The following is a 24,946-nucleotide window of genomic DNA, read 5'->3' as shown; positions in this document are numbered from 1 at the left end:
GAATCGTCCTGATTCGGAGGCGATAAGAGCGAATCGAAAGCCAATTAAGTTATTACAGTGTAAACAGCTCGTCAACGGTAATAATTGAGCAGCAGCGAATGGCAGAGCTAATTTATCGGTTTCGAGTGATACACATTGCTTAAAGAGCCGGCAATTCACTGATGCCACAGCTATTTGCTTTGAGAGCGTGAACGTGCAAAAGCCTTAAGTACGGCGTTTGAATCTGGGGAACCGTGTCAAAGGATCAAATTTTTCGATTTCTAACCAGCTGACGGAATATTTTCGATGGACATAAAGGGCTCAAGGTGTGCTCTATGAGGACGAATGAGGATTCTAAACTTTAATAATACCTGCAACAAGTAAATGCGCAGCACGTATTTCGGTATGAAAGCTCGGTGCATCCGCTGAAACTTCACACTTAAATTCTCCAGAAGTCTCCCTCTTCACGTCCGTTAAAGTCACTTCCGTTGAGTTAGATCTCGACACCTGCAAACAAAATGTCCCTCAATTGCGAAATTTGTTAAATTAAGAAGACACAAAGTGAAATACGGCACAGGGATCTACTTGAATACACAGTACACGAAATCATCAACAATAAATTTGAAATAACCGACATTTTGCGGCAACACATTTTAGTATCATCGTCCAGATGTGTTAGTTTGTAATGTTTCAAGGTGTTGTACCTACAAAACCGTTTCCATTACTTGACAAATATAAACCACAATGTATGATAAACTCGGGGAACTACACTACAAATTAGAACTTGTGTATTTGATGCATATTTTAGTGCTAAGAAATAAAACAAAGCTAGTAATAATTTTATTTTTCAATTGTCAGTTGTAATACGAGTAGTCAATGTTATGCCGATTATTTTTGTGGTGGTGTTACGAATGTCAACGGCGCTGGGATATGAATTTGATGAGTGCGTTAGCACGAGTCGAATTCGAAAGCGCCGTTGACATGAGTAACCCCACCGCAAAAATGATCTGCATAACCTTGACTACGAGTCGCATTTGGAGGACTATTTAATGAATCAAATTCCTCAAATTTCTTTCAGTTTTTCAAATTGTACACTTCAGTTTGTTAGAAAATAATGTTTTTGTGTTCATTTGTTTAAAATATTCACTTCGATAGTACAATAGTACAATAGTCGCTGATATTTGTACTAGTCCAATATCCGCTGCAATTCTTAACCATGGAAATCACTAAAATTAAGTTTGTTTCATTGGTTGATGAACATTAAGTGACAGATGAATTAAATAGTCAATAATTATTGATTGTTAATGACTGCGATGCAAGCTATATAAAGCAGTTTGTTACGCCCTTGGGCGTAACAAGCGGGCATAATGATAACGCCCGCGTTGCAACAAACATCATGCACTTTTTAATTATGAATAAAACTTCATTGTCATAGATACAAAACAAAGTATGCAGACAAAGCTGTTTTGAGTACTTTCAACATTGCTGTCAATCAATTTCCGTATTCCAGGTGAAAAATAAAACGTTATATCAGGTGTTTTTTTAATAAATCTCGGGCAAATTACAAAACCTTGGGCCAAACGCCTTCGGATTTTTAAACTGTTGCCTTCGAATAAAAACATCTTCATTATGCTTTAGATACTTAAAATAGCTATAACCAACTCTTATCATCAAAATGTCTATATTTTTATATATATTTTTTATTTTTATATTCCTTTTTTTAAGCAGAATTGTTACTTATTTTGTTGCATTATATAAAGCGATTCACGAGTAATACCTAATGAACCCGACAGAATTGAAAATGCAACCCACAATACATTTGGAAGGTAAAACTGGATATTTACCGCGTTCCTATCGAGCTTTACGTTCCAAATGTATTGTGGGTTGCAGTTTCAATTCTGTCGCGCACATTATTGCTCCTGAATCACCTTGCATATTGCTGAGACTTTAATTTATATGTCACGTTCTTAGAGCGTCGACATTTGAGCGTGATGCCCCCAATTAGCAGGTTTGATTAGCTTTTTTCCCCATAATTTTAGTGTATTTGTAGTTACAAATAGGTGATCGGAGTTACCTGTTAGTTGCCAATTTCAATCAAACGTAAACTTTCTAAGAATTTTGATTCTAAGTTATAACAAAAGTTAAGTGTTGCAAGATGTAGACACACTAAGAAGGACTTATCGAATAATTGCTACTTATTTATAACTCCTAAAACATCTATAAAATGCACGAGTTCTAACTTAACCGATTGGATTTCTCTCACTTTACTCTATACAAGTTTCATTTTGAAAAGAAGAGAACATTTCACGGTGTGCAACCCATTGTGTACACGCCTTTAGACACAACTGTGTAAATACGTTATTCTTTATTGCACAGCCATTCGTGTGAAATGGTCTCAAAAGGTGAAAGATTTAACGGGCACATTTTAAAGAAAGCTTTATATTTCCTGCATTCCTAAATTTTCGAAGCTTGGTGGCAAAATCCGGAAAATTCCGTGCAAAAATTAGTTTACCTCCTTGTAGCAGAAGTGCAGTCTTGACGAGTTATTAATTTGAGAGAGTTAATGTCCATATTCTGAAAGAAACTAACTCTCTTAATTGTTTGAGGAAATTCGACGAAACCGCCACTCAGTCCTGAAACTTTATCGTGGAAATTTTGATGAAGTGTACAAGTTTCTTTCAGACCATTCACGGATGAGTTGTGGATGGAAAGAAAACAGACTGACGATTTGATGTCACTATAATTATTGTGCAAACGTAGCATATGTTTCTTCCGCTGTGGAGAAACTTCGAGACCATGAAAGAACAACAAAGCAAGGTTTCTATGATCGATTCGATCGTTTACAGTCGAACGTTTTTACGATTCCATTTTATTGAATACTTGAATATTTTCCACGTCGCACGTAGTCGATGTATAATATAAAAAAGATGTACTTTTATCGCCATCGAATTTATTGGATCCTTATCCGTGTTTATTTTTACGAACACATTATAGCTTTGCTGTACGGACGTGTAAACTGACAAAATGTACTACTAAGTAGCTTTAGGTGTTTCGGAATCGCCGTGCTAGATCAGTTCCTGCGAGGAGCGCCGCCGCCAAATTGGATTTTGACCCGAAGAACTGCTCCCTCAATAATGAATCAAACAGGAGCTTTAAAATTTATAAATAACGCTCGAGTGTGGTAGATTGTCGTACGAGTTCGGTGTTCGTTCATTTAATTGTTAAGTTGGGAGGGGCCGTAAAGCCCGCCGCATGTCCTGTGAAGGCAGTCGTGTAATACTTGTGAGGCTATAAAAGCGCTCCGAAGGGATTTGGCGTATCCAGAGTGACCCGAATAAACGACTGGACCCTTCTTAGAGGGAAATTGGATGTTTATTGGAATCAACTGCACTTAACGGTTATCGAAAATCGACTAAGACTCGACTGCAGACTAAACTTTATTAATTAGAGTGTGCTTAAAAACGCTTTAAACGCTCCCCACGACGAAGAGTTGGGCTCGATTCGCAGGTGCACCCTCGAGTTTCGTTGTACGAGGCGAAGAAGGTGATGCTCCGTTCTGATTCAGCTGCTTTTGATGTTAAGATATTTGCAAGTTTGAATCTACAAGCAGCTTAATCTGCATACAATCAAGAGCTAGGCTGGGTCCTGCAGGGGGATACATCTTCGCCACACTTCCGTCATCTCTTATTCCCCGCAAAAACCAACCAGGTTCCTTATTTACATTGTCTTGTAGTAGAAGTGCACTACGCTCATTATCAGCACAACTAGTTTGGTCTGAGGAATTTCTCTCTGCATTTAAATGTTGCCGTAAAAGGAACGGTGAAAAAAGACGCGATGATGATTAAAAGCACAACTGGAACTATCTTCCGTATCTACTCTTAATTAGAAGGAACTTTTCGCCGTGAGGCCAAAATATGAAGCTCAAATCCTCGTTATAATTATTACTCTGTGTGAAGAGTAACGCAGGAATATTTGCGGTAATAAAAGCTCAACAGGGCGCAGCAAAAAATCCAGAAAAATGAATTGCAAGGATACATAAATTTCATATGTTGCCCTACATTTATAACTTTGCTGCGTGTACGAATCCGTGCTTTCTAAACACCGAATTCCAGAAGATCTTTTATTTTTTGCATAATTGGTTTTTATTTTCATCTCTGATTTACGTCCGTATTAAAAGTTAAGCTTCATCAACATGATAAATGAGGACGGTTTGCAACCGCAAACACAGATATTTTAGGACAGGGCGATGGCAAAATGGCAACTTAGTGTTATTTATTTATCCAGTGTAATTTGCGGCGGGGACAAAGTAAGAGTAGATCTCTCCCGTTGGTGAAATGTTAATTAAATTGAAAAATTTATCCGAACTATCATAGCGTAGCGCGCTTGTCCAATTAAAGTTCTAGTTCAGTTGGGTTAGTTAAGACAAGGAAGGTCAACACATTTCAATTCGTTTCACTTTAATTAAACAATTTTGAGCTGATTTCACCTAATCCGAAGCAGCACGCCACCTGCCTCATGTCAACTAACTTTCACTAAGAGTTAATGTTGCGTTTTCGCTTCACCCTTGTTTTCAGTGTTGTGCGCTTCCGCAGTGATTATAGGTAAGCATTTATTAGCATAAATCCCTAGCAAGTGCTGAAGGATGACCGCGTTTCTAGTGAAATAAAGTGAGGCGGGGACGCCCCTGTGACCTTCTGTCGTCGTGAAAAATTCCGGTAACGTAAGATTTTTTCGAGTTTCCGGTCGAAACAAAGGGTGAGATATCCTCAAGAGAACGAACAGAGGGAAGGTGTAATAACCGTAATTAATGTACAATAATAAAAACGGTGCCCATTTACAAGTACATTCGGCAGAAGCTTCAGAAGTTATGTTTGCTTTAATTTCCATTTAGATTTTTAGGTTATGGAGTGTGGAACGTTTACACTGGAATTATTTCCAAAACTGAGACTCTTCATTTTATTTAAATCTGAATTAAAATTTTCAAATTTTCCAGCAGCTGAAATGTAACAGCGTGAAAACCTCTGTGAATGAAAAAATAAATTGGGAGGACAGCGCGAGGAAATAAAAGCTTGTCCAGAAAGTGTTAAAATCAATAAATTGGTTTGTTGCATTTGCAGCAAACTAGAATAATCTCGATGTCAAATTATTTTAGAAACGTAATACATTTTATACTGCCAATTACATTAAAGAAAACAAAATTTCACCGACGTTATAGTTATTTACGGTACTAGTGTGTTAGAAGGCATATAAGTCACGCGAAAAAACAGGTTTAGTTTCTTCACCACTAGAACCAATATTAACAGTCATTTCCCATTTGTGTACCAAGGCCAAAAAGTGCATCTTTTTCGCCCGAGTCTGAGTTTGCTAGCCGAGGCGCAGCCGAGGCTTGAAACCAGGCAAGGACAAAAGACACTTTTTGACAGATGTGCACATAAAAATTTTTAGGCGACCCCACGAACTACAAAGCAAAAGACATCATTTGAAAAATTACAAATTTATTTTATATCTACCTTTTTCAAATAGATAAATGTAATAAATACATATTAGCAATTTTTTTAATAGTATTTTTTATCAGCTTGCCAACAAAACAAGAAACTTATTATCTGCAATATACATATCATGATTATGCATTTACATAATTTATGGTGACGTATTAGACATTTTTTCATCACTTTCGTTGTTGGTATCATTATCTTATTATGCAGCAAATAAGTACCAGAAATAAACGTTACACTCTTTCGGGAAAATAAAATATTCATTTGTTTTTAGTCGGTTTCGTTGTTAACTTACTAAACAGGCCAACAGATGGCGCCACGGTCAGCATCCGAAAAAGTGCGTCCGAAAAAGAGTTACTTTTCGTCCGCTTGTGAGTACGTAAAATAACCGTTTTCATTAAGGTGCTTAAAAAATGTATTTCCATAGGTTCGATCTCTTATTTCCAAGTGTAGAAAGAAATATGTTCGTTTGTGATTCATTCATTTAAATTGTTTGGAGTCCGGGAAATCGATATAGTTTTGTGTTGGAGCTTTAGTGTTTTGTAATTCGAGATTGTATCTGTTTTTATTCGCATCCACAGCACCGTCATGTCTTGCAGGTGTTCCACAATATTCACGAAATGTTCTTTGTCAGATGCCTTCCGAGTGATAATAACATTTGGCTCACCTATTTGCGGAATTATATCCGTTACAGCGTTCCAATTTATATTTCCTTATTAGATTCTTTCTGAATACCGATGTCGATAGTGTCGATCCGTGACCTCCTAGTTGAGTCTGGTGTGGTGATTTATCGACGCTGCTAGTTTCTTCATTGCCCTATTAAATAACTCGCAGTTGGTTTTTAGTCACTATCTTGATTAGCTCGAAAGTTGGAGAAAAGTTTCGTCGACAACACACCGTATGTATGTAAATGAAAAATGACTCCAATTTAAGTTACCTTTAAAGTTTAGAGAGCATAATTAAATTTAAGGAGCAGAAACTATCCACAAAAATTGGGTTAAACGTGATCTCATCTAAGTCGCACATAAAGTGTACGTTTTACGGTATTTTCAAGAGACTCGGTTGCTTAATGAAAGTAAAGGGTTGAAAATTTTAGATGGGCAATATATTACTCGTCGCGTTTTAATCAGGAGATGAGATCGGTTGACCAGTTAGAAATGGAAGTAATTTTTCATGGAGTGTATCAGTGTGTGGAGTTAAAGTTGACTTGTCTGGCAGATTGCGGAGTTTATTCAAAAGAATCGAATGAAATGTTTTGATTAGCAGGACAGTAGTGTCAACTAGAACATAATTACTTTTACAAGAGTGAAATTAAATTTCCTAGGAGGTAATATAACTGGTCGACGAGTGAATTTCTATGTTACACCGAGTGTGTTTTGTGGAGGTGTCTCGCACAGTTATGATATATTGTAGCTAACTGGCATCCGTTGTTCGTAAACTGGGCCACTGTACTAATAGCAAACACCCACCCCACGCGAATGCACCCCTAAAAGCAATAACTAGTTATTTATGCCACGAGCAATGCAGTCTCATCCCCGCTCCGCGGCCTCCAACTTTACGTCGCCGCAAAAATCACAAATCTCATTCTGCATCCACCAACAGTAACATATTCAAAATAATGATAATAATTAATAACACACCACTGGACGAAGTGTTGATGTTGTTTGTGACAGCGCATCAAAACTGTTGTACTAACAGGCACTAATTTGTGCATTTTGCATACATTTTTATAAACAAAAATAAAACAAGAAATACATCTTCACTATTTGCCACCTTCTTGTGACGACTGCTGAGGTTAGTACTTTTATGCACAATATACAGAGGAGCTATCGGGCCTTCAAATAAATATATATTTAGAGTAGGCGTAGCCGACATTCTAATTATGTTAACAGTGTAAAGTAATTTTTGTAGGTAACCAATTATTCTCCGGAGTGACACAGGTTACATAGTAAGCTATTTCCCAATTTCATATTGCCATATTCCGTGGAGGGGGAATAGGGAGAATGCACTACAAAAATTAAAAATATTTTCTAATCTAATTAATTTTATTTCGCTATTTGTCAGACGTTTCTTGTGTCATTTTTTACGCTGGAAAAATGTTGCAAAAATATAAATTTATTTGAAGGCCCTTTAGAAAGTATCGAAACAATTTTAAAAACAGTTTATCCAAATTTCTTGAGATTTGGTTGAGGTCTTGGATTTTCTCATGGGCTATGAGTCAAATCGCAAACGACGAAAATCGGTCTCAAGTAGGCGCTACAAACCGACCGGAAAACATCGTCATTCGTTACGTTAGTTTCGTCTCTCTCTCGTCTATTTGCATGTAAAGTAGGCGACGTTTTCAGTTTTCAATTACAGATTTTTCACTGGTTTATCGCTCCGCCTTCGTGCAGACATTTTCAAGGTCACAGCCCATGAGAAAATTCAACAGCTCTACAGGGACAGGGGAAGATAAGTTGTACTGCTTTTGATTTGCTTAATTTTCTTTCTTTCTTTATTTTTGAGATAGCTGTTAGAGTAACATGATTTTTTAAACACCATTCTACGTCAAATTTTCCATTTTTGAGAAGAGCATTTTTCCATGTACTCTTTAAATGTTTTCCAGAGTATTTGTACGGTTTTTTAAATTTCGCTAGGAGTTCTGTAACTCAAAAATATTTTCATTATTGAATTCATTTGCCTAGTGCTCTTTCTTCGAAGGACTAAAATTTTAGAGGTCAATCTTCTTCTGGAGTTCTAAGAAATGATCCTATTCTATTATTTTAAACATGTTTCAATAAATATAATTATTTTTGTCTTTTTTTTTGTCATTCTAAGATGTTTATGTGAAATTAAATCCTTGGTCAATTTTATCAATCCGAAAGCTTCTTTTCTCTACGCCATCAAATGGTGCATAAAGAACACAACGAAGTTTCGTTTTACTTTCATTCTAGAGTGACTAGTTCCTTTCTATATAAAATCTTCTACTTGAGCGTTTCATACGATGCTTTGTGAATCGTCTTTACTTTTTATCCAAACAGGTTTTGACTTTTTGCGAAATCAATTTATTTCTGGGACCTATCCCAAAGGATTTTCTTACTAAACGAATTTATTATTTCATTTTGCCATTACTGAGATTCTTCCTGATTCATAATTTTCTCATTTTGTTAACATTTAATTTGTTGTACTTCGATTATTATCTTGTATATTTATTAACATCTTTTACCTCTTTTCATTTTATTAAGATGTAAAAATTAAATTTATTTGTAGTTTTAAATTTCCCCTTAAAATCTCGAATCGCCCCCTTTGGGCGAAACTTCCTGCCAGGATAATTTACTCGTGGTGGAAATTTTAAACGATAAATTGTCATTTATCGCCGATGAGGCCGTGGAGACAGTATAAATAGTGGGATGAAAAAAAATCGCCCCGCCAACATAAACGAATAGAGTAATTTTCTCCACTAATTGCAGCGCTCTTCCTGAAAGGAGTCATTATGTGAATCCGAGAACGTCAATTCATCAGGTCAGCAACAGCTTTGCTACTGACCACTATCGATTCTTCCCTAGGCCGACAACCGCAAGAAAAATCACCCTCCAAAGGGTTGCCATTATTCACTCTATTGGAAAACAAAAAAAACTAATGCGCTCTAATGAAAACGAAATAAATTATACGGATACGGGGGGATCTCGCAGTTTATCCGGACACGACAAGAATTTTTTAATTTATGGCTTTCGTTCGACTACACGCCAACAATAGAAATTTAGAACTGTTATGAATATCGCACACGTCCGCCAGAATTTTTGACAAACATGAAATTGCTGGCCGAACGAAAATTTAAAAATACATCCAAGAGGCGATTGTCCCTGTTGCGTCAAATTTAAGACCATCCTGATCTCCTCTGAAGTTTGCACCTAGCTTGCTCTTTTATTAGCGATTTTCTTTAGGGTGTCAAACGGTATTAAGGTATATTCACTCTCTACACCTTGTGCAGAATCATGTTATGATATTCGATTCCGGGGAAAGTTCCTTTCAGCTAATCAAAACCATTATCGAGTTTCAAATCTCAAATTTCTTCATTTCACCGACGTGATAAACATCTTTTTTATTCTTTATCCCTCGCAGTCACATAACTTGGGGCATCATTGTTGTGAGCGGATTAAATTCAAAGTAATTATGTCATGTTAAATAACCACACCATGACGACAAAGAGCCTCATTTATATCGGGTGTTTTTTTAAATTTCACCTCGTAGTAGGCGTTGAAGAATCAATTGTGAACGCACCACTCGTGTCAAACGTAAGATTCAAACGATCGGTAACCTGTATAGTGCGTTCACAATCGACTCTTCAAAATAACAAGATATAAGCTATAAAAAATTGGGTCGTGTTATTTTTGGCAAAATCAATTCCAGAATACAAACTTTAACATTAATTATTTATTTATAATACAATTATTAAAAACAGGAGTAGCATGTAATTTTAACCACTTTTGACAGATGTCAGAGTAGTAGGACGTTTTTATCGCGATAAACATTTTTGATTGGATGAAAGCAAGCGCTCTGATTGGCTGAACACGCACGTTTGATATACGTGGGAATTAATCCAAGTTAAAATTTTATGTTTTATCCGCTCCTGATCTTCGGGAGTAGTAAACGCTGATAACCCAGTTTCCGTATGCTACACTGTTTTACGTTCAGGACGATTATTTCAAATTCCCAAAGGATAACACTCCTATGAGAGAATAGATCATCTCCATTCTACCTTTTCTTGTAATTTTTAAATTGAATCCTCGAAAAGCGCGACAAGTTCCGAGCAGAATTTATGCAAATTAGAGGAGAGAATTTTAACTGGTCGTAAATTCGCACTAATGGGTGTAATAAGATTGGTGAGATAGGTGGAGTACCACTGGAGCACTTTTTGCACAAACATGAAAATTTCGAATTATTCAAAGGTGGTTTTACCAAATGGACATAAAATGTCGACTATTGGTAATTGTACGGAAGTGATATTATTCTACGCTGCTAACTAAACGCAGACGGTGCGCTCCATTTGAAATTTAGGGAATAATGGAAATAGTTGTCATAGTCAACTGAAAATGGCATCAAGGGATTCGATTCTGCCAACATCGAGTCGAATATTCTTGTCCACTAACGACCCGAAGCATCGCAGGGGATAAACGTTAAAGTTATTTTCCATTCGGTAGCTGTTTAAAATAAGTGATTATAAGATTTGTCAGATTCAAGTTAATTTCTGCTCTTAAGTAACCACTCAAGAACAACTTGTATACAAAGAGTAATTGCGTATACTTAAATAATCTCTTAACGCGTAGTTAATAGAATGTGTTAAGTACACAAACAATTAACTGAGGTACAATGTGCTGGAGGAGCTCGCGCTTGGTACGAAATTTATTATTCTTAGCGCAAACTACAGGAAATTGCACAACATTTTTTAAATCGGGTATCCATTTAAATGTATCCTCAGAGTTGGCGTTGAAGAGTCGATTGTGAACGCACCACGGATTACAGATCACGGGTCAGCTGTTTAATGTAACCTCACTTTTTGCGTTGTTTGGGTTTTTCCTCTGCAGACGGACGAGTGTTCCGTTCACAATCTGCTCTTCAAGGCTAACTTTGAGGATACATTTAAATGAACACCCGATATACAGTGCAAGTGTAAAGTTTGGAATAAACTTATTTAACTTTATATTGTTTCTCTGTTACTTCATCTTTATCCAGCTGAAAAGGATATCGGGAAATTTTAGTATAAATAAAAATATCTACCATCTTCCTGAAATAACATGTGGTTCAATTTGCTGAATTTCGGGCGTTTACGCTGTCGATGATATTTTTATATTTAACTTTATTGGCTTTTGAATATGTAAACATCAATATCATCAACCAAAAACATTAAAAAAACAAGTAAAATTCTATACAAATTTACACGATCCATTAATTACTATTGTTTGCCCATATGTGTTTCACTAACTAACTACATATTTAATTAAACACATTGTTTAATGCCTACAGATAAAAGATTAAAACAGTGGCGTACCGAAACATGAACCTCAGGGGCATATAATAAGAATAAAATCGAGTTCATTACTAGACGTCCACTAGATAAAAGGTAAAGTTGGCAGCGTTACCGCCTAGTACTTTTTGCTTTGTATGGTTGGCAGCTTTGATCTTTGTATCTATGTCCGCAGGGACATCTAACAATTTGTGTTATTTGAGTTACTGCAATTACATTTACGCTTTAATTGCGTATAGTTACGTTTTATATAAAAAATGTTTTTATTTTATATTTACAGTCTCTCATTTGACGTCTTGGATATTTTACACTTTCACAGATTTGTTCGCAAATAGAACTTACTGCACACAGTTCTGTAAAATTTACACTAGGCAGCGGACGGATAATAAATGCCCCAGGCATATAGGCCCAAAACTTTTATTTACACAAAACGTTGTTTAAAATATAAATATTTACAGAACCAAATATAAATGCGTTGGTTTTCTAGTGAGTTCATCGATTATTTCCTCCCCTGAAAGGAGTTGCAGTCGATGAATTGAAAGCATGATGAGCCTATTTAGTCTGAGTTGTGATGTCGTGTTTCTCAGATATGTATGTTTTAATTCTTTTCAGCGGGAAAAATTTAATTTCTGGTGCCACCGTGTACACTGGCAGTGTAGAAAATATTGCCAAAGGTTTGTATACGTTTGGGTAGGGTTATTGACTTCTAAGCACGCTAAAAACCGACGTTTGTTTTTTATTTCTAGGTAATTACGTATTTGTGTACAAAAAGTTTAAGAACCACTCTTGTGATTTAGAAAACTGTCTTTTTCTTTTACGTAAACCAAGTGATGATCAATTTTCAAAATCATGGCAAACTACCTAGGTATTGTCCTACGTACAAGTGATCAAAAAGAAAATAAATCAATGGTGCTACCTCATCTTTTGTTTTATAGAAACGTTTGTCTTGGTTTGATCATTATACCTCCTATGCACAGTCGTTTTATTGGTTGTCTACCTCTCGAAAAATATATCATTAATTAATTAATAAATGCTTTATCGTCAATGGTAAAACCCATTTTACCTCTTATTCTGGGATAATTGTTGCTTACAATTACAGTAAACGTCTGTACTATTGCGGGCAAAAAAAGTAGGACATCAAGGTCATTGTCTTGACTTTTAATGTGAAATAACCCTTATATGATTCTAACCCTACTTTGAATTGACTGACGTCATTAAGTATTGTAGGTTGTAGCGAATGTAGTGAATATTTATTTAATGCAAAGTTCCTATCAAAATCTACCTTTATCAAAAGAAGAGGGCATTTGGAAAAGCAAAATAGGAGTATAAAATCAATTTTTAAACTGTCAGCTGGAATAGTGTCAAAAAATGACAATAAAGCTTGAACTACATCGAATTTTTCAAAACTGACAGAAATTTTATGTCCCACTTTTTTTGCCCACAATAGTAGACTTTGCCGAAATTGAAAACTTGTTTTTTCGGTTAACAGCACATCGTTGACGTTTCTTTGATATTTCAGCGTCGCGTTTGGTAATAAAGCTGATAAATTACCCATTCTTACGAATGTAAAATGTTGCACTAATTTATTTTATAAACTTTTCCATTATCAGATAATAATAATAAAATGCACAATTGTAATTACAACGTTTAAAATTCCTGAGGTATGACTTATTATAAAGTGGCATTTGGGACCACAAATTGTCTACGCCGGTGCATTTTCATAGAATTCCGCTACATGACCGATAATTGGCAACTCCTGCTCTGATTTTTTTTCTTTTTGATCACACTGTATATTCATATAAAATAAAATAAAGCAATGTAATCAACAAATCTTCTTAATTAATAAATTGTTCAATAACACATACGACAAAATTTTAAAGAGTCTTCCTTGCTTTGCTGTATGCACTAAACCCCTCATAGTCTGTGACAAAATTTTAGCTCAGTCGAATCTACTATTTGTGAATTTTTCAACCAGCTCAGTGCTTTAGCCCATCAGGCGTTCCCTTTTGGTTGGTTGTTTTATAATCTATCATTCATGCCACATACGTCTCCATTAGGTGAAAATACCTCAGTATATTTTGGTAAGAAACTCTTGTAATAAGAGAATAGAGCCCCAACCGAAAATTTATGGGATTTGAAATGATTTTTCAGTGCGAATAGATATTAGGTTGGGGTTGTGATAAGTGTGATCGCACCCGATAATCACTATGCGAGGCATGTATACGGATAATTGCTAATCAGTAATGACTAATTAGTAATCATAAGCTGCTTCTGTGATTGTAATCGCATTGATAAGGAACGCACCGATAGGTTGAAATGGCAGTTGTTGTTTCGAAGGGAACATTTGTGGGTGTTTGCGAGTAAGAATAAATAAAACGATAATAATTCATTACGAATGAAAATGGGATAAAGGCGATCGTGAAAATTGTTTCGCACTGGCGTAATGGAAATGTGCTGGGAGCAAAACGTCACAAAACGTGTCTGAACTGAAGTGTGTTTAACAATTAAACTAAACAGGTTTAAATGAAAAGAATCAGCTTAAAGTAAACGTAATGAAGTAATGGTGCAAATACAATCAACGAGAGCCGGGGCAAAAGAATAAAGTGGAGCAGGAAGCGAAACAACCTGTATCATTTTCAGGAAAGCTGAATTTGTGTCGAGACGCGGCACGAAGCTGAATGTCTCTTTTTGCATTCCTTTTGTAACAAATACATTCCTTAAGCGGCCTTTATTGAAGTTTGTCTGGGAAAATTAGACGAAATTAGTTTGGAAAATACAGCTGGGCCTGTGAAAAAGTAATGAAATAAACCGGTCGGTGGTGTTGGCGTAATGGCGTTAGAATGTAGTTCATCGGCTCGTGGCTGGTGACTGATGAAGAAAACTGCAAAGCATACCTCGATAATTAGAATCTATACGTCTACACACTTGTGTTTCAGATTTGGCCGGCAGTTATTGGGATTCCTCTTCTTGGGAACGTCGATTAATTTTCACCTGAAGTTCTGGATGTTTGTCAGTGTGGAACACCACCACTGATTACGGGGGCGTCAAAACCGCATCCAATAATTGAAATATCGCCGCAAATAGTCGAAAAATCGCTAATAACGCAAATTAATTACGAACCACCATAACTCAACAAAGTCCAATAATCATATAGTGTGTGCAAACTATCCCAGTTTCCGGAGTCCGAGCCTTCAATTTCCGGGCGGGCGAAATAGTTTCCGGTGTGTCCCTCCAGGAGCGCGTGTTAACCGATTCTTCCATCGGACTCACCTGGGGACGGCGCCCGGACACGTCCAACTCATCCACTTTAAGACAATGTTGGGGTCATTAAAAAGTTAATATGTTTTGAGTGTTCCTTGTAGCGGCGTCGATAAAGAGGGGATAAGGATGCCTGCTGTGGCCCCAGCAGCAATAACGGAAACTAAATTTCCGCCGCCTTTGGCCGCACGAATGGTTATTATATTCATTCATTCAAGCGCCTTTGCCTGAGCTTGGCAGATCAGAGGAACACTCTGAGAAATGGGACAGGCTGGCAACCGTGCGACTGAATAAGAACGAGCGCAGGCCAAATCCTGCCGATGTAGAAAAAGGACGAGAAACAACGGTGCCAATTGTCGCTACAACTAGGTCAAATTATCCTTCTTTCAAACAATTTATAATTCACCTACAGCAAACAATTATATATAAATAGGACAGGAATTTATTTCCTGACATTTACGTTGCGTTCGCGACCGGAGCTCAACTAAATGAAACAATTGGGAGAATTCTTAGAACTGTTGTAAATTTTTCCGCATTCCTCCTATCCTCGACGTGCTTACCACAAATTCGAAATTTATTACTTCCTAGCGCTACAGATGGTTGATGGTGCCTTTAATATTTTCCTTCTTCTTCTTCTTACTTGCTACCCTTTCTGTATACTCAATATCACTCTTGTCATTATTCTTTTTTTATCTACAGATTTTATCTACAATGTTTTTGGGATTTACATATTAAATATTTCGTCCAATTATTAATAAATAAATCGTGAAAAATGCTTCAAATGACCTTACATTTGACTCGGTCGAGCCGTCTGTGGACATTTCAACTCCTTGGATTTGAAAGTCCGGTTACAAAAAAGCCACTTCAACCGTTTTAATACACAAAGATACACAAAGCCGCGATTTTCGACCGCTTGAAGCTAAAGAATTTTTTTTACATTTTTGTTCCGCCAATTTTGAGATACCCTGTATATATTTATTCGTTTAATTCTTTAATACTTGCTTAGCCAAATTTGCTTCAAAATCAGTTTAATTCTTGCAGTATTTTTTGCTTGAACCATTTTCTCTTTTATTGTTTTTCTTGTAATTTTCTTCTGTTCGTTCACAATAAATAAGTTAAATTGTCGTCAGATGAATTTAATAATATCAATTCTTTAGAAAATATCCTAGCAGCTTTTGAACCGTTTGAAACCCATTTCCCCTATTTATTTGCAATTCTAGAAATGGAAATACGACAAGGCTAAATTACCACACGTAAAGAACTTAACGCTTTTGGAATTCAAATTAACTTTGCAGCAAATCATTATTCAAACAGTACTCATTTATAATGCGAAATTCATGTCTTCGCAATCTGGAACAATTTGATATATAATTCGAGATATTATTGTTTCCTTTGTAATTAATTTCCATCCAAATAAATGTTTTCAAAAGTGAAATATTAAATACTTGCTCCGTTTCGCGTCGAGAGAGCTTCTCGGAGTGCACACAAATCTTGCAATACGTCGTGGAGTGTTAACGGAAAAAATTATCCATTGGGGATGGAGAGATGGTTACCAGAGCCGCGTAATTCAATGTTCGATACGATAAGTTGGCTGGTAAGTAGTTGTTTTGCTTGCGGCCACTTTCGAGTTTCGTCGTCAAAATAGATCACCTCTTCACAGCATTATCTGAAATATTCGGTCGTCCGACGCTTTTAACCAAATATAAAGGAATGAATACCAACGAAGATAGAGCGCAGCGTGGGAGAAACAAACGTGTAGGTATATTTTTTTTATTCCAACTTAATCAGAGATCATTTTTCTATAAAACTCATCTTTCGGCTAGTCGGGACGAAATTACGGTTGAAATAAATTCGAGTCGTTTTTAACTGGATTAAATTGTCTAAAGCTTCTCGTGGTTTAGATAAGTACAATATATTCGGTAACAAACTCGTGCTGGCGATTAAGCCGAATGAAAAGCTTACAAATTTCTTGACGTGAAAGTTGTCGACGTCCAAACTACAAAATTACATTCTTGTTAATCTGATTTCATCGGAAAACTTATTTATCGTAAATATTCACATTAGTAATTATTATGACGCCAAGAAGGGTTGTGACAACAAGGATAATGGAATGTAACATATAAAGCGCAAACTGGGAGGACTAAGTCTAAGATGGGTCTTAATGGCCTATAGAACTGTTTTATATACAGGGTATTTCACGAGCGGCAATGAGCCCCACTGAATTGAAAATGCAACCCACAATACATTTCTAAAGAAACGCCGGATATTTTAATTTCAATATCCAGCTTTGCAAGTACTCGTATCAAGTGAAGGAACTCTTGTAACCCGGAGGTTGATCCTCATGGAACAGTATACCTTGTCTTAATTCTTTTTTGTCTTGATAATATCAAATAGTTTTGAAATTAATTTAGAATAGAACTCTCCTGTTGTGTCCATGTAATGAACAGCCACTTAAAAACACTCCGCCGGAATCTTAAAAAGCTGTTGCCGAGACTTTGACAAATTGGTTGGCTGGAGATTGAAAGTATACGACAAATAACTCAATATTATCAAATCATGCTCGCTTATATTTTGAAAATAAAGTCAAATAGCCGAAATATTTTTATTTGAAATCGTTGTTTGATTTTTAGACTAATTTACGTTTGGTACTGATCATTACAAATTCATCGACGAAATAATTAAATATTTCAGTAGCACAAAATAATCCACTCGTTCATTATTATTAACAACATTAATGTATCAGCGATATAAATTACATGCATGTAATTACTGTATGGTAAAATTTAATTTTTATTAAAAGTTAACGATCAATAACATTTGCTAGTCCTAAATAAATACAAAATAATTATGGCAAAAAAGTTGTTCATGAATTTATCGAAGCACATAAAGTGGAATAGTATATCTACGTCCCCATCAAATGTCATTGTTTTTATGATCACATGGGTTTCAAACTGATCATTTCCCATGTTGGTCAAATTTAGCACCTTCGGATTAGAATTTACTTCACTACTTTTATTACTAATTGAATCTTCACCCTGTAAAATATCTGCATTTTAAATTTTATAAAAATCCGTGGTCAAATAACCAAGATATTAGGTTCGAAAGTCTTAAGTGTGTTTATGCTTTTTTAAAGTGTAAATTGACAGTTGTAATTGGAGCACCTTAAATTTATAAACAAAAAAATATTTCTGTTTTTTCTTTCTTTGCAATGTTTTAAATTAAAAATATACAGGGTGTATCCGAATTCGACCGACAAATTATCAGGGCAGATTCTACGATCAAAAATAAGCATTAAACTCTTAATACATATGGGGCCAAAAATGCTTAGTTTGCAAAATAATCAACAAAAATGTAAAAAGAATTACGATCTGAATTCCTTGGATTTTATGGGGTTATCTGTGTATTGAACAGGGTGTCGAAATTTTGACAATTTTTGTAAATTGTACATAGATTCTTTTTATTTTTATTATTTCAGCAATGTTGCTCATTTATTCAAAAGAAAAGGCAACAGGATCACCACTTGACTCTGTTTTGAATAAAAACGACAACATTGCTAGAAGAATTCTTGAGAATAAGGGATTGTTTTGAGCAAAACTGTTTAATTTTCACCAAAACAAATGCACTAACATGATTTTAAAAAAATCCTTCAACTGAATATAAAAAGTATAAATTTGCACAATTTTTTTTGTCGGCTTTGTGTTAGTTAATACCTTCTAACAGGGTTATCACTTATCACAGAAACCTAAAAAAACGTGCATACACATTAAATTTACCACCAAAGATTTTAAAATTATTCTTTAGTTTCTGTTTTATACGACTGACCTGTTTTAGCTGACTCATGCTGTATGCATGGATTTAATAATGATTATTTCCTTCATATGTTTAGCAACCAATTGCGTGACAAATATTGACCAATCAAAACGAGAAAACAACAAATAACCTGGTAAAATTTCTCTAAAATGCACATGTGCAATAATCTGATAAAAAATGTCGGTACCTGATTTTTTTTTAATAAATTATTTTGGATAAAAAGGATTGGAAATAATGCATTTGGTTTCATTCTATTCAGGAAATAATCAGCCGTATACCCCTCGTGCAAAATTTTAATACCGGCAATTTTTTTGCTAATGAACACAAACATCCATAAATTATTCGGTCAGAAGACCAATTATTATCAAATAAAAGCCCTCGACTTCGTCTCGTGCTCTTATTTGGGATATAATATGTGAGAAATAAAAACACCTAAATGCAAGTGAGTGTTTTCGGTAAATTTTATTAAATTGAAAATCTAAAATAATTCTACAAGACTACCTACTGTTATTATTTTAGACCCACTATTATTATTTTCCAAGTGATTACAATATACTAAACAAGGTGATAATTTCATATATTGATTTTGTAAAAACAAATATGTATTAATGTATTAATAATATAAAAGATAATGCAACATTTGAAAATGTATGTAAAATTTATATAATTAAAGTCACCGCCATTGCAAAATGAAACACCAATATTCCCGGCGCATCCACCATTTATGAACCGCATACCTGTTTTCATATAGTATTGTACGAGTTTTATAGTCAATTTTTGAGTGTAATTATTTTGGGTAACAAATAATTTATATAGGATGTTAATTTAACAATAACATTTATCAGTTGGAAAAATCTGAAAGATGTATTTTAGAATGTATAACATGTAAAGTGGAATAAAATAGCGACATCGCCATCAGATATCATAGTTTCTATGATAACATATGAATCAAGCCCAAGTCAATGGAAAATGCAAAATCAACTGTGCATACGTTACGGTAATTTCTAAATAGAATGAATTCGTTCCTGTTTTCACCTGTTTGCGTTCACATGGCGCCCATCGCGATTTGAAGAAAATGCATAAAAGTGCGGCGAGGATTATTTTGCGTGGGGTAAAACGTGTCGAGGGTGTTTCGGTGTTCGTCAAAATGTTAACTTCGTGCGAAAGTTTACGTACGTAATTATCGTGCTTGTTTTAAGGAACGTCTGTAATTGCGTTAGGGTAAAGAGGTATGGCGGCAAAAAGAAAAAACAATGAAACAACTAAGTCGCAACAACAAAAAGTTTAATTAAGGAAATTTAAATAGAGAGCTGTTTTGAAGTCAATGTCGTGAACGGAGTCAGTATTAAACAGAGTACATTTTGGGAACCATTTACTTTATTGTTTTTAAAACGTCCCTTGCATTTAAACGTACATTTTAACTTCTCGATTGCTTTCCTATCAATGGTTTTAGTTAAACAAGCCCGTTCCATTTATTTGTACGGCCATCCATTTGTTTAACTTAGGAAAAATTTAGCCCTTGGCACTTGACCTACTATTTTCAGAGACAACATTCATTGTATTGGTTCTTCTGTTATTTTTCCGACGTTGCTGTGTTTCGTGTTTAGGCGGCAGTTTCCGCAAATAGGGCCGATAAATTTCGATGAATGGAGGCGGCGTGTTGGCGAAAGTCGCGCGAATTAATAATCTAATTAACAAAATTGTCGACAGGTTCCTGATAAAATGACGAGCAAGATGACGATTTATCATCGGCAAATAACGCAATTAGGGTTGTAGCTGAGCTGTTATATTTCTGCTTGACGGGAATGTATTTTATCCAATATTCAATAGTAATATCGTGTTTTACTAGTTAGTTTTAATTAAGTAAACTGGGCTATAACTAGTCTGTTTGTTATAACCCACGTTGCCATTAGCACCGTGGGTTATTAACATCCATAACCCATTGTTTATCTTATAGGATGAAATAAAATTTAGGTACATATTCTGAACACTTTATTAAAGATACATCAAATTTGAAATTATTTTTCAGAATTCTGTGCAAAATAAAAATGAACATTTGAAAGTGAACCGTGAAAGTGAATTCCAGCAATCTCTCTGGACTCAACGCCTTGCGAATCAGAAGCTTCATGTTTTAACGTTACAGAATCACCTGTACTTGTGCTGGCCACCGAATTCTCATTTACAATCCTGGTATATTTTTCACCTTGAAACAAATGTTTTGGTTAGTTTTATGTAATCTTAATTTTAAAATTTAAAATAGAAAATATAGCTAACCTGGCAAATCATTGAAAGAAGATCTATTGATTCCTATAATTGTCTTTGCTATCTTTATTTTACTGTTGTTTGAATCGGCAACATATTCTTCAGCTGTTTTAGAAGATCGCCATCCACCATGTCGTTTAAGATTAATGACATCTGCTCCACCTTCTGCAAGTAACGTAGTGGAGGATCGCCTTAAGCTATGACCTGTGTAGGTTTCAGGGTGCTCTAATTTCAGGTACGATGCGATAACACTGGGAATGCTTGCAATTTTATTAATTCCTACTGGTTGAACGGTACATTTGCCATTTGCATAACGTAGAAAGAGTCTATTATGTTTGATGTTGGCTGGACGAAGAGAAATATACTTCTGATATAAAGCAATGGGATCTGCTGAACAACCTTCTTTAACAATGACGAACCGACGAGGTTTGTCCGTTTTCGTCATCGGTATATCTATGCTTAAATATGTACCAACCTCTGTAACATCATCTACACTCATTTTTACCAACTCGTCGCATCGACACGCTCCAAATATGCCCATTATTAAAACAATCTTCATCATTAGGTACTCGTTGTTATCAGCTTCACCCAAAAACTTATCAATATGTGTAATTTCAAGAACATTTGCTTTTTTTGCTCTATGATTGGAAGATTTTCTCTTCAAAAACGCTTGTAGCTTGGAAAATCTGAAATGTTTTATGGCTTAAAGAAAGCATTGCATCTAACAGGATCACTTACCTCGATATATCCTCTTTTTCCTCAATCTTCAAAGTACTTTTTAGCATAGAGTACTTACACCATAAAGAGGACCCCACACAGGTATCAGAAAGGGTTCGAAAATAAGCCAGAAGAATGTCCTCGTTTGTTCCACGAACTCCTCTTGCTTTTCTCCAGGTAACAAAGTGCGCAAATTGCTTTTCATACTTTTCACGCGACTTTGCCGGTAGTAAATTACCAGCCACTTCTTGAGCCTCTTCTAACACATCTTCTGGCACAAATATTTCCATTTTCATGCCTTGTTTGTTGTTTATAAACAAATAACATCGCAACGGTTGTCATGTTTGACTTAAAATACACACTAGATTCATTAATCATCATAACCGAACACGGGAGCAGATTTTCGTTAATAATGTTATTATCTAAAAATTTTTGGAATATTGGATAAAACGTTGTATGGCATACGTGGGTTATTAAGTATTACCCACTTGAGGTAATAACCTACTCGGGCAAGCCCTCGTAGGTTACAAATACCTCTCGTGGGTAATATCTTAAATAACCCACTTATACCATAAATAACTATTAAACAGATTAGTAAACGTAAGCTCGTTTCAAAATTCATTAGCCCTCTCCTTGATTGCGGTCGTAATAAAACATTACCACTACAAGAAAGTTTGAGTTTTTTCCATTTATATTTCATTTTATGGCGCTGGAGATAATTAAGACGTTAGTCGGTTACAAATCACGATTAAATTGTAATCTTTGGAGATGTGAAACGAAATTGTATCGTTAAAATGTTGGCGGAATTTTAACTAGTCATTATCTTTTAAAAACTTACGTAAACAAGCAATTAAAGTCTTATTATTACCAGCTCTTGCATTCTAAATGTGTACAGTAATTAACAACTTTATGGCCCTTTTATCCCAGACATGGTTAATCATACCTGAAATAATCCTTAATTAAGCCTGTCCCAACATTTTAAAAATCCTGAAATCCTTCACGGCGTCGTAATTTATGGGCGCCGGAAGGCTGAACCGACGTCCAGGATAATTGTCAACATTTTTTCCCAAAATCGATACCGTCTTTGGTGGCAATTCTCAGACACCTACCCAGTTAGGATTTGTAAATTTATTGTAAAACAACTCTTTTGTGCTCCAAAGCGAACCGAAAACGAGATTGTTCGTCAAACTTGCATTTCTATAATTGCCTTAATTGTGACTTAAGGCGAAACTCTTTTATACAAAAGTTTGCGGGGTACTTCAAAGTTGAGTGTTATTTTCAGTAGGAAAGATTTTAGTTGAAAGCTTCCTCTGAAGCCATACATTTCATAAACGAGAAAATTAAATAAAAACCAATAAAAAGTGGCGCATCTCATCTGAATGGACGAATTCCGCTGCACTCGTTCTGGTATAAAGCAGTACATATTGCAACAGAACATTTCTGTTATAATCCCTTTAACTCCAACAGACACAATGCATGTGTAGTTATTACCGACAATATTGAATCCCCTCTTATGAAAACGAAATCAACTTTCATCTCACTCTGTACAATGTTAAAGCCGCACAAAAGCCATCTCCTCCGGAGCAAATGTGCTACAAGATACACTCAAGAATGCGCACATGAACGCCGTTGTTATTATCATAATTTTACCATTATGTCAGGCAAATATTCTTAAATAAACACTGCAGGTAATGCCGGGTTAATTGAGTATTTTGTAACGGGGCTGTTGCGATTATAATTTCGGTTAATTTCCTTCACTCTCGTAATAACCGCAGCTATAAAATTTCCAAGAGATTTTTTTTTAACTTACTCCTGAGCTTTCTCCGGACTGGGAGATTTTCCAGATTTTTTTGTTCCTCCAAGGGGATACTTTTTGAACGAGCAGATTTCTATCGCCGCGCGAACAAAGTTTATCAGACACTTTTTAAAAGATGCTTAAGATCAATCACAAAGCTGTCAGGGAAGCTGCATTAAAATTCATGAAAATTGGGTGCTTTACAAGATTGTCAAGGTTTTGTTGGATCACAGTTGATAAATATTTTTGGGACGCGGATGCAAGTTATTATTTATACGTAATTTGAACTGTCAAAATGTGTGCACAATAACAAATCGTTCGATAATGTCCTGTTAAATTTTTAAAAATTGTGTGCGCTACCGACCTATTTTGGCTTAATCCCACAACATTAACAAGTGCAGTAAGACCAGCTTACCGAATCTATGACGGCTGTTATGAAAACGACAACACAGTAGAACTGTTATGGATGACAGCAAACCTGCTATAATGATACAAGATGTTGTTACGAATAGGAAAAATGTTTAAAACTTGACGAACTGTATTCTGTAGGTTAAAAAAAATGGTCAGCACAAAAAATATAATACAATACTAGCTTGGTAAGTGATTATAACAGATCTCTAAAATTGGGAGAATTGGGGTCTCGTTTATCCAACTTTTTCTCGACCTTGTGGCGTAATATACAATTTTGGAGCGTTTAATATTATTTATTAGTTATTACATACATTATATTTTTAATGAAATGATTAATACAGGGTGAGTGGTGTATAACCTGCAATATTTTGGGTGAAGGTAGTGTACATACAACTGAATCAAAAAGTCTTATGGCATTTTGCTCTCCGGCAAACGGTTAACGGGATAACGGGATAAAAACCCTGTCGGAAGAACTGTTGTAAACCACTGATTCAACTTACCTGGAGTCCACACACTCGCACTCCATAGCGGGTACAGTCACAACAAATGTTCAAAATGGCCGCCGCGGATACAAGCTTCAGCACGTCTCAACCACGATTGACGGGCACCAAAAAATGTCGAATTTATTTTTGCTTTTCAATAAAAGTGCAAGTGAAGCAGTGGTCCTCAAATACGGCATTTTCGGCAAAAAAAAATGTCGTCAAATCCCAAAATGCCACAGGGCTTTTTTGTATGGCTTGACGAGATGTATATGTGTGTCAAATATTGCACTCACCCTGTATATTTTGACTTAACCGGCCAAATAAGTTAACCGGTTAAGATTTTCTGACAGTTCGGTTTTTTGGCCATAAGATAATTATCTAAGTTAACCAGTGGTTAAACCAGTTTAACCGTACAGCTCTGTTAAGAACTAGGAGATTTTGAGCCTAACTTTCTCTGATACTTTTAATTCTTAATTAAAATACTAAAAAAAATATATTTAATCAGACAAGCAGCTTTTACAAAGTTGTTATCCTTTATGGAAATTAATTTTTAATGAATTTTTATAACTGAATATATGGAAATGTTCTCTCAATTTCTCTTTGTTAATTATTCGTCAATTAAATTCCGCAAGTTTTTTGGAGATTCAAAAGACTCTTCTTTTTAAAGCTAAACAAATACAATTTTATTCTGACAATGAGATAAAAGAGAATAGATTTTTCGCTTAAGCCAAGA

The 24,946-nt window shown here is 35.4% G+C and overlaps 2 protein-coding genes and 1 long non-coding RNA gene across 4 annotated transcripts in view; 1 reads left to right on the top strand and 2 right to left on the bottom strand.

The window, feature by feature from the left end:
• Positions 1-24,946, bottom strand: part of LOC138123145 (uncharacterized) — a 242,627-nt gene that overhangs the window by 25,302 nt on the left and 192,379 nt on the right. For both annotated transcript variants that reach the window (XM_069037700.1, XM_069037699.1), the window contains exon 4: positions 351-486. In XM_069037700.1, coding sequence (XP_068893801.1) covers positions 351-486 — 136 coding nt within the window. The remainder of the gene's footprint in view (positions 1-350; positions 487-24,946) is intronic.
• LOC138123148 (uncharacterized) lies at positions 20,357-20,819 on the top strand. The gene is made up of 2 exons (XR_011156740.1): positions 20,357-20,520; positions 20,576-20,819. It is a non-coding gene; the product is annotated as an uncharacterized lncRNA (long non-coding RNA).
• Positions 20,524-22,112, bottom strand: LOC138123144 (uncharacterized). The gene is made up of 3 exons (XM_069037698.1): positions 21,547-22,112; positions 20,821-21,494; positions 20,524-20,749 (listed from the first exon to the last, which is right to left on the bottom strand). Exons 1-3 carry the CDS (start codon positions 21,819-21,821, stop codon positions 20,565-20,567), a joined length of 1,134 nt encoding a protein of 377 aa, XP_068893799.1. The 5' UTR covers positions 21,822-22,112; the 3' UTR covers positions 20,524-20,564.

This window comes from Tenebrio molitor, chromosome 2 (genome assembly GCF_963966145.1).
Source record: "Tenebrio molitor chromosome 2, icTenMoli1.1, whole genome shotgun sequence".
Lineage (NCBI taxonomy): Eukaryota > Metazoa > Arthropoda > Insecta > Coleoptera > Tenebrionidae > Tenebrio > Tenebrio molitor.
This window is presented reverse-complemented; position numbering and strand designations above follow the sequence as displayed.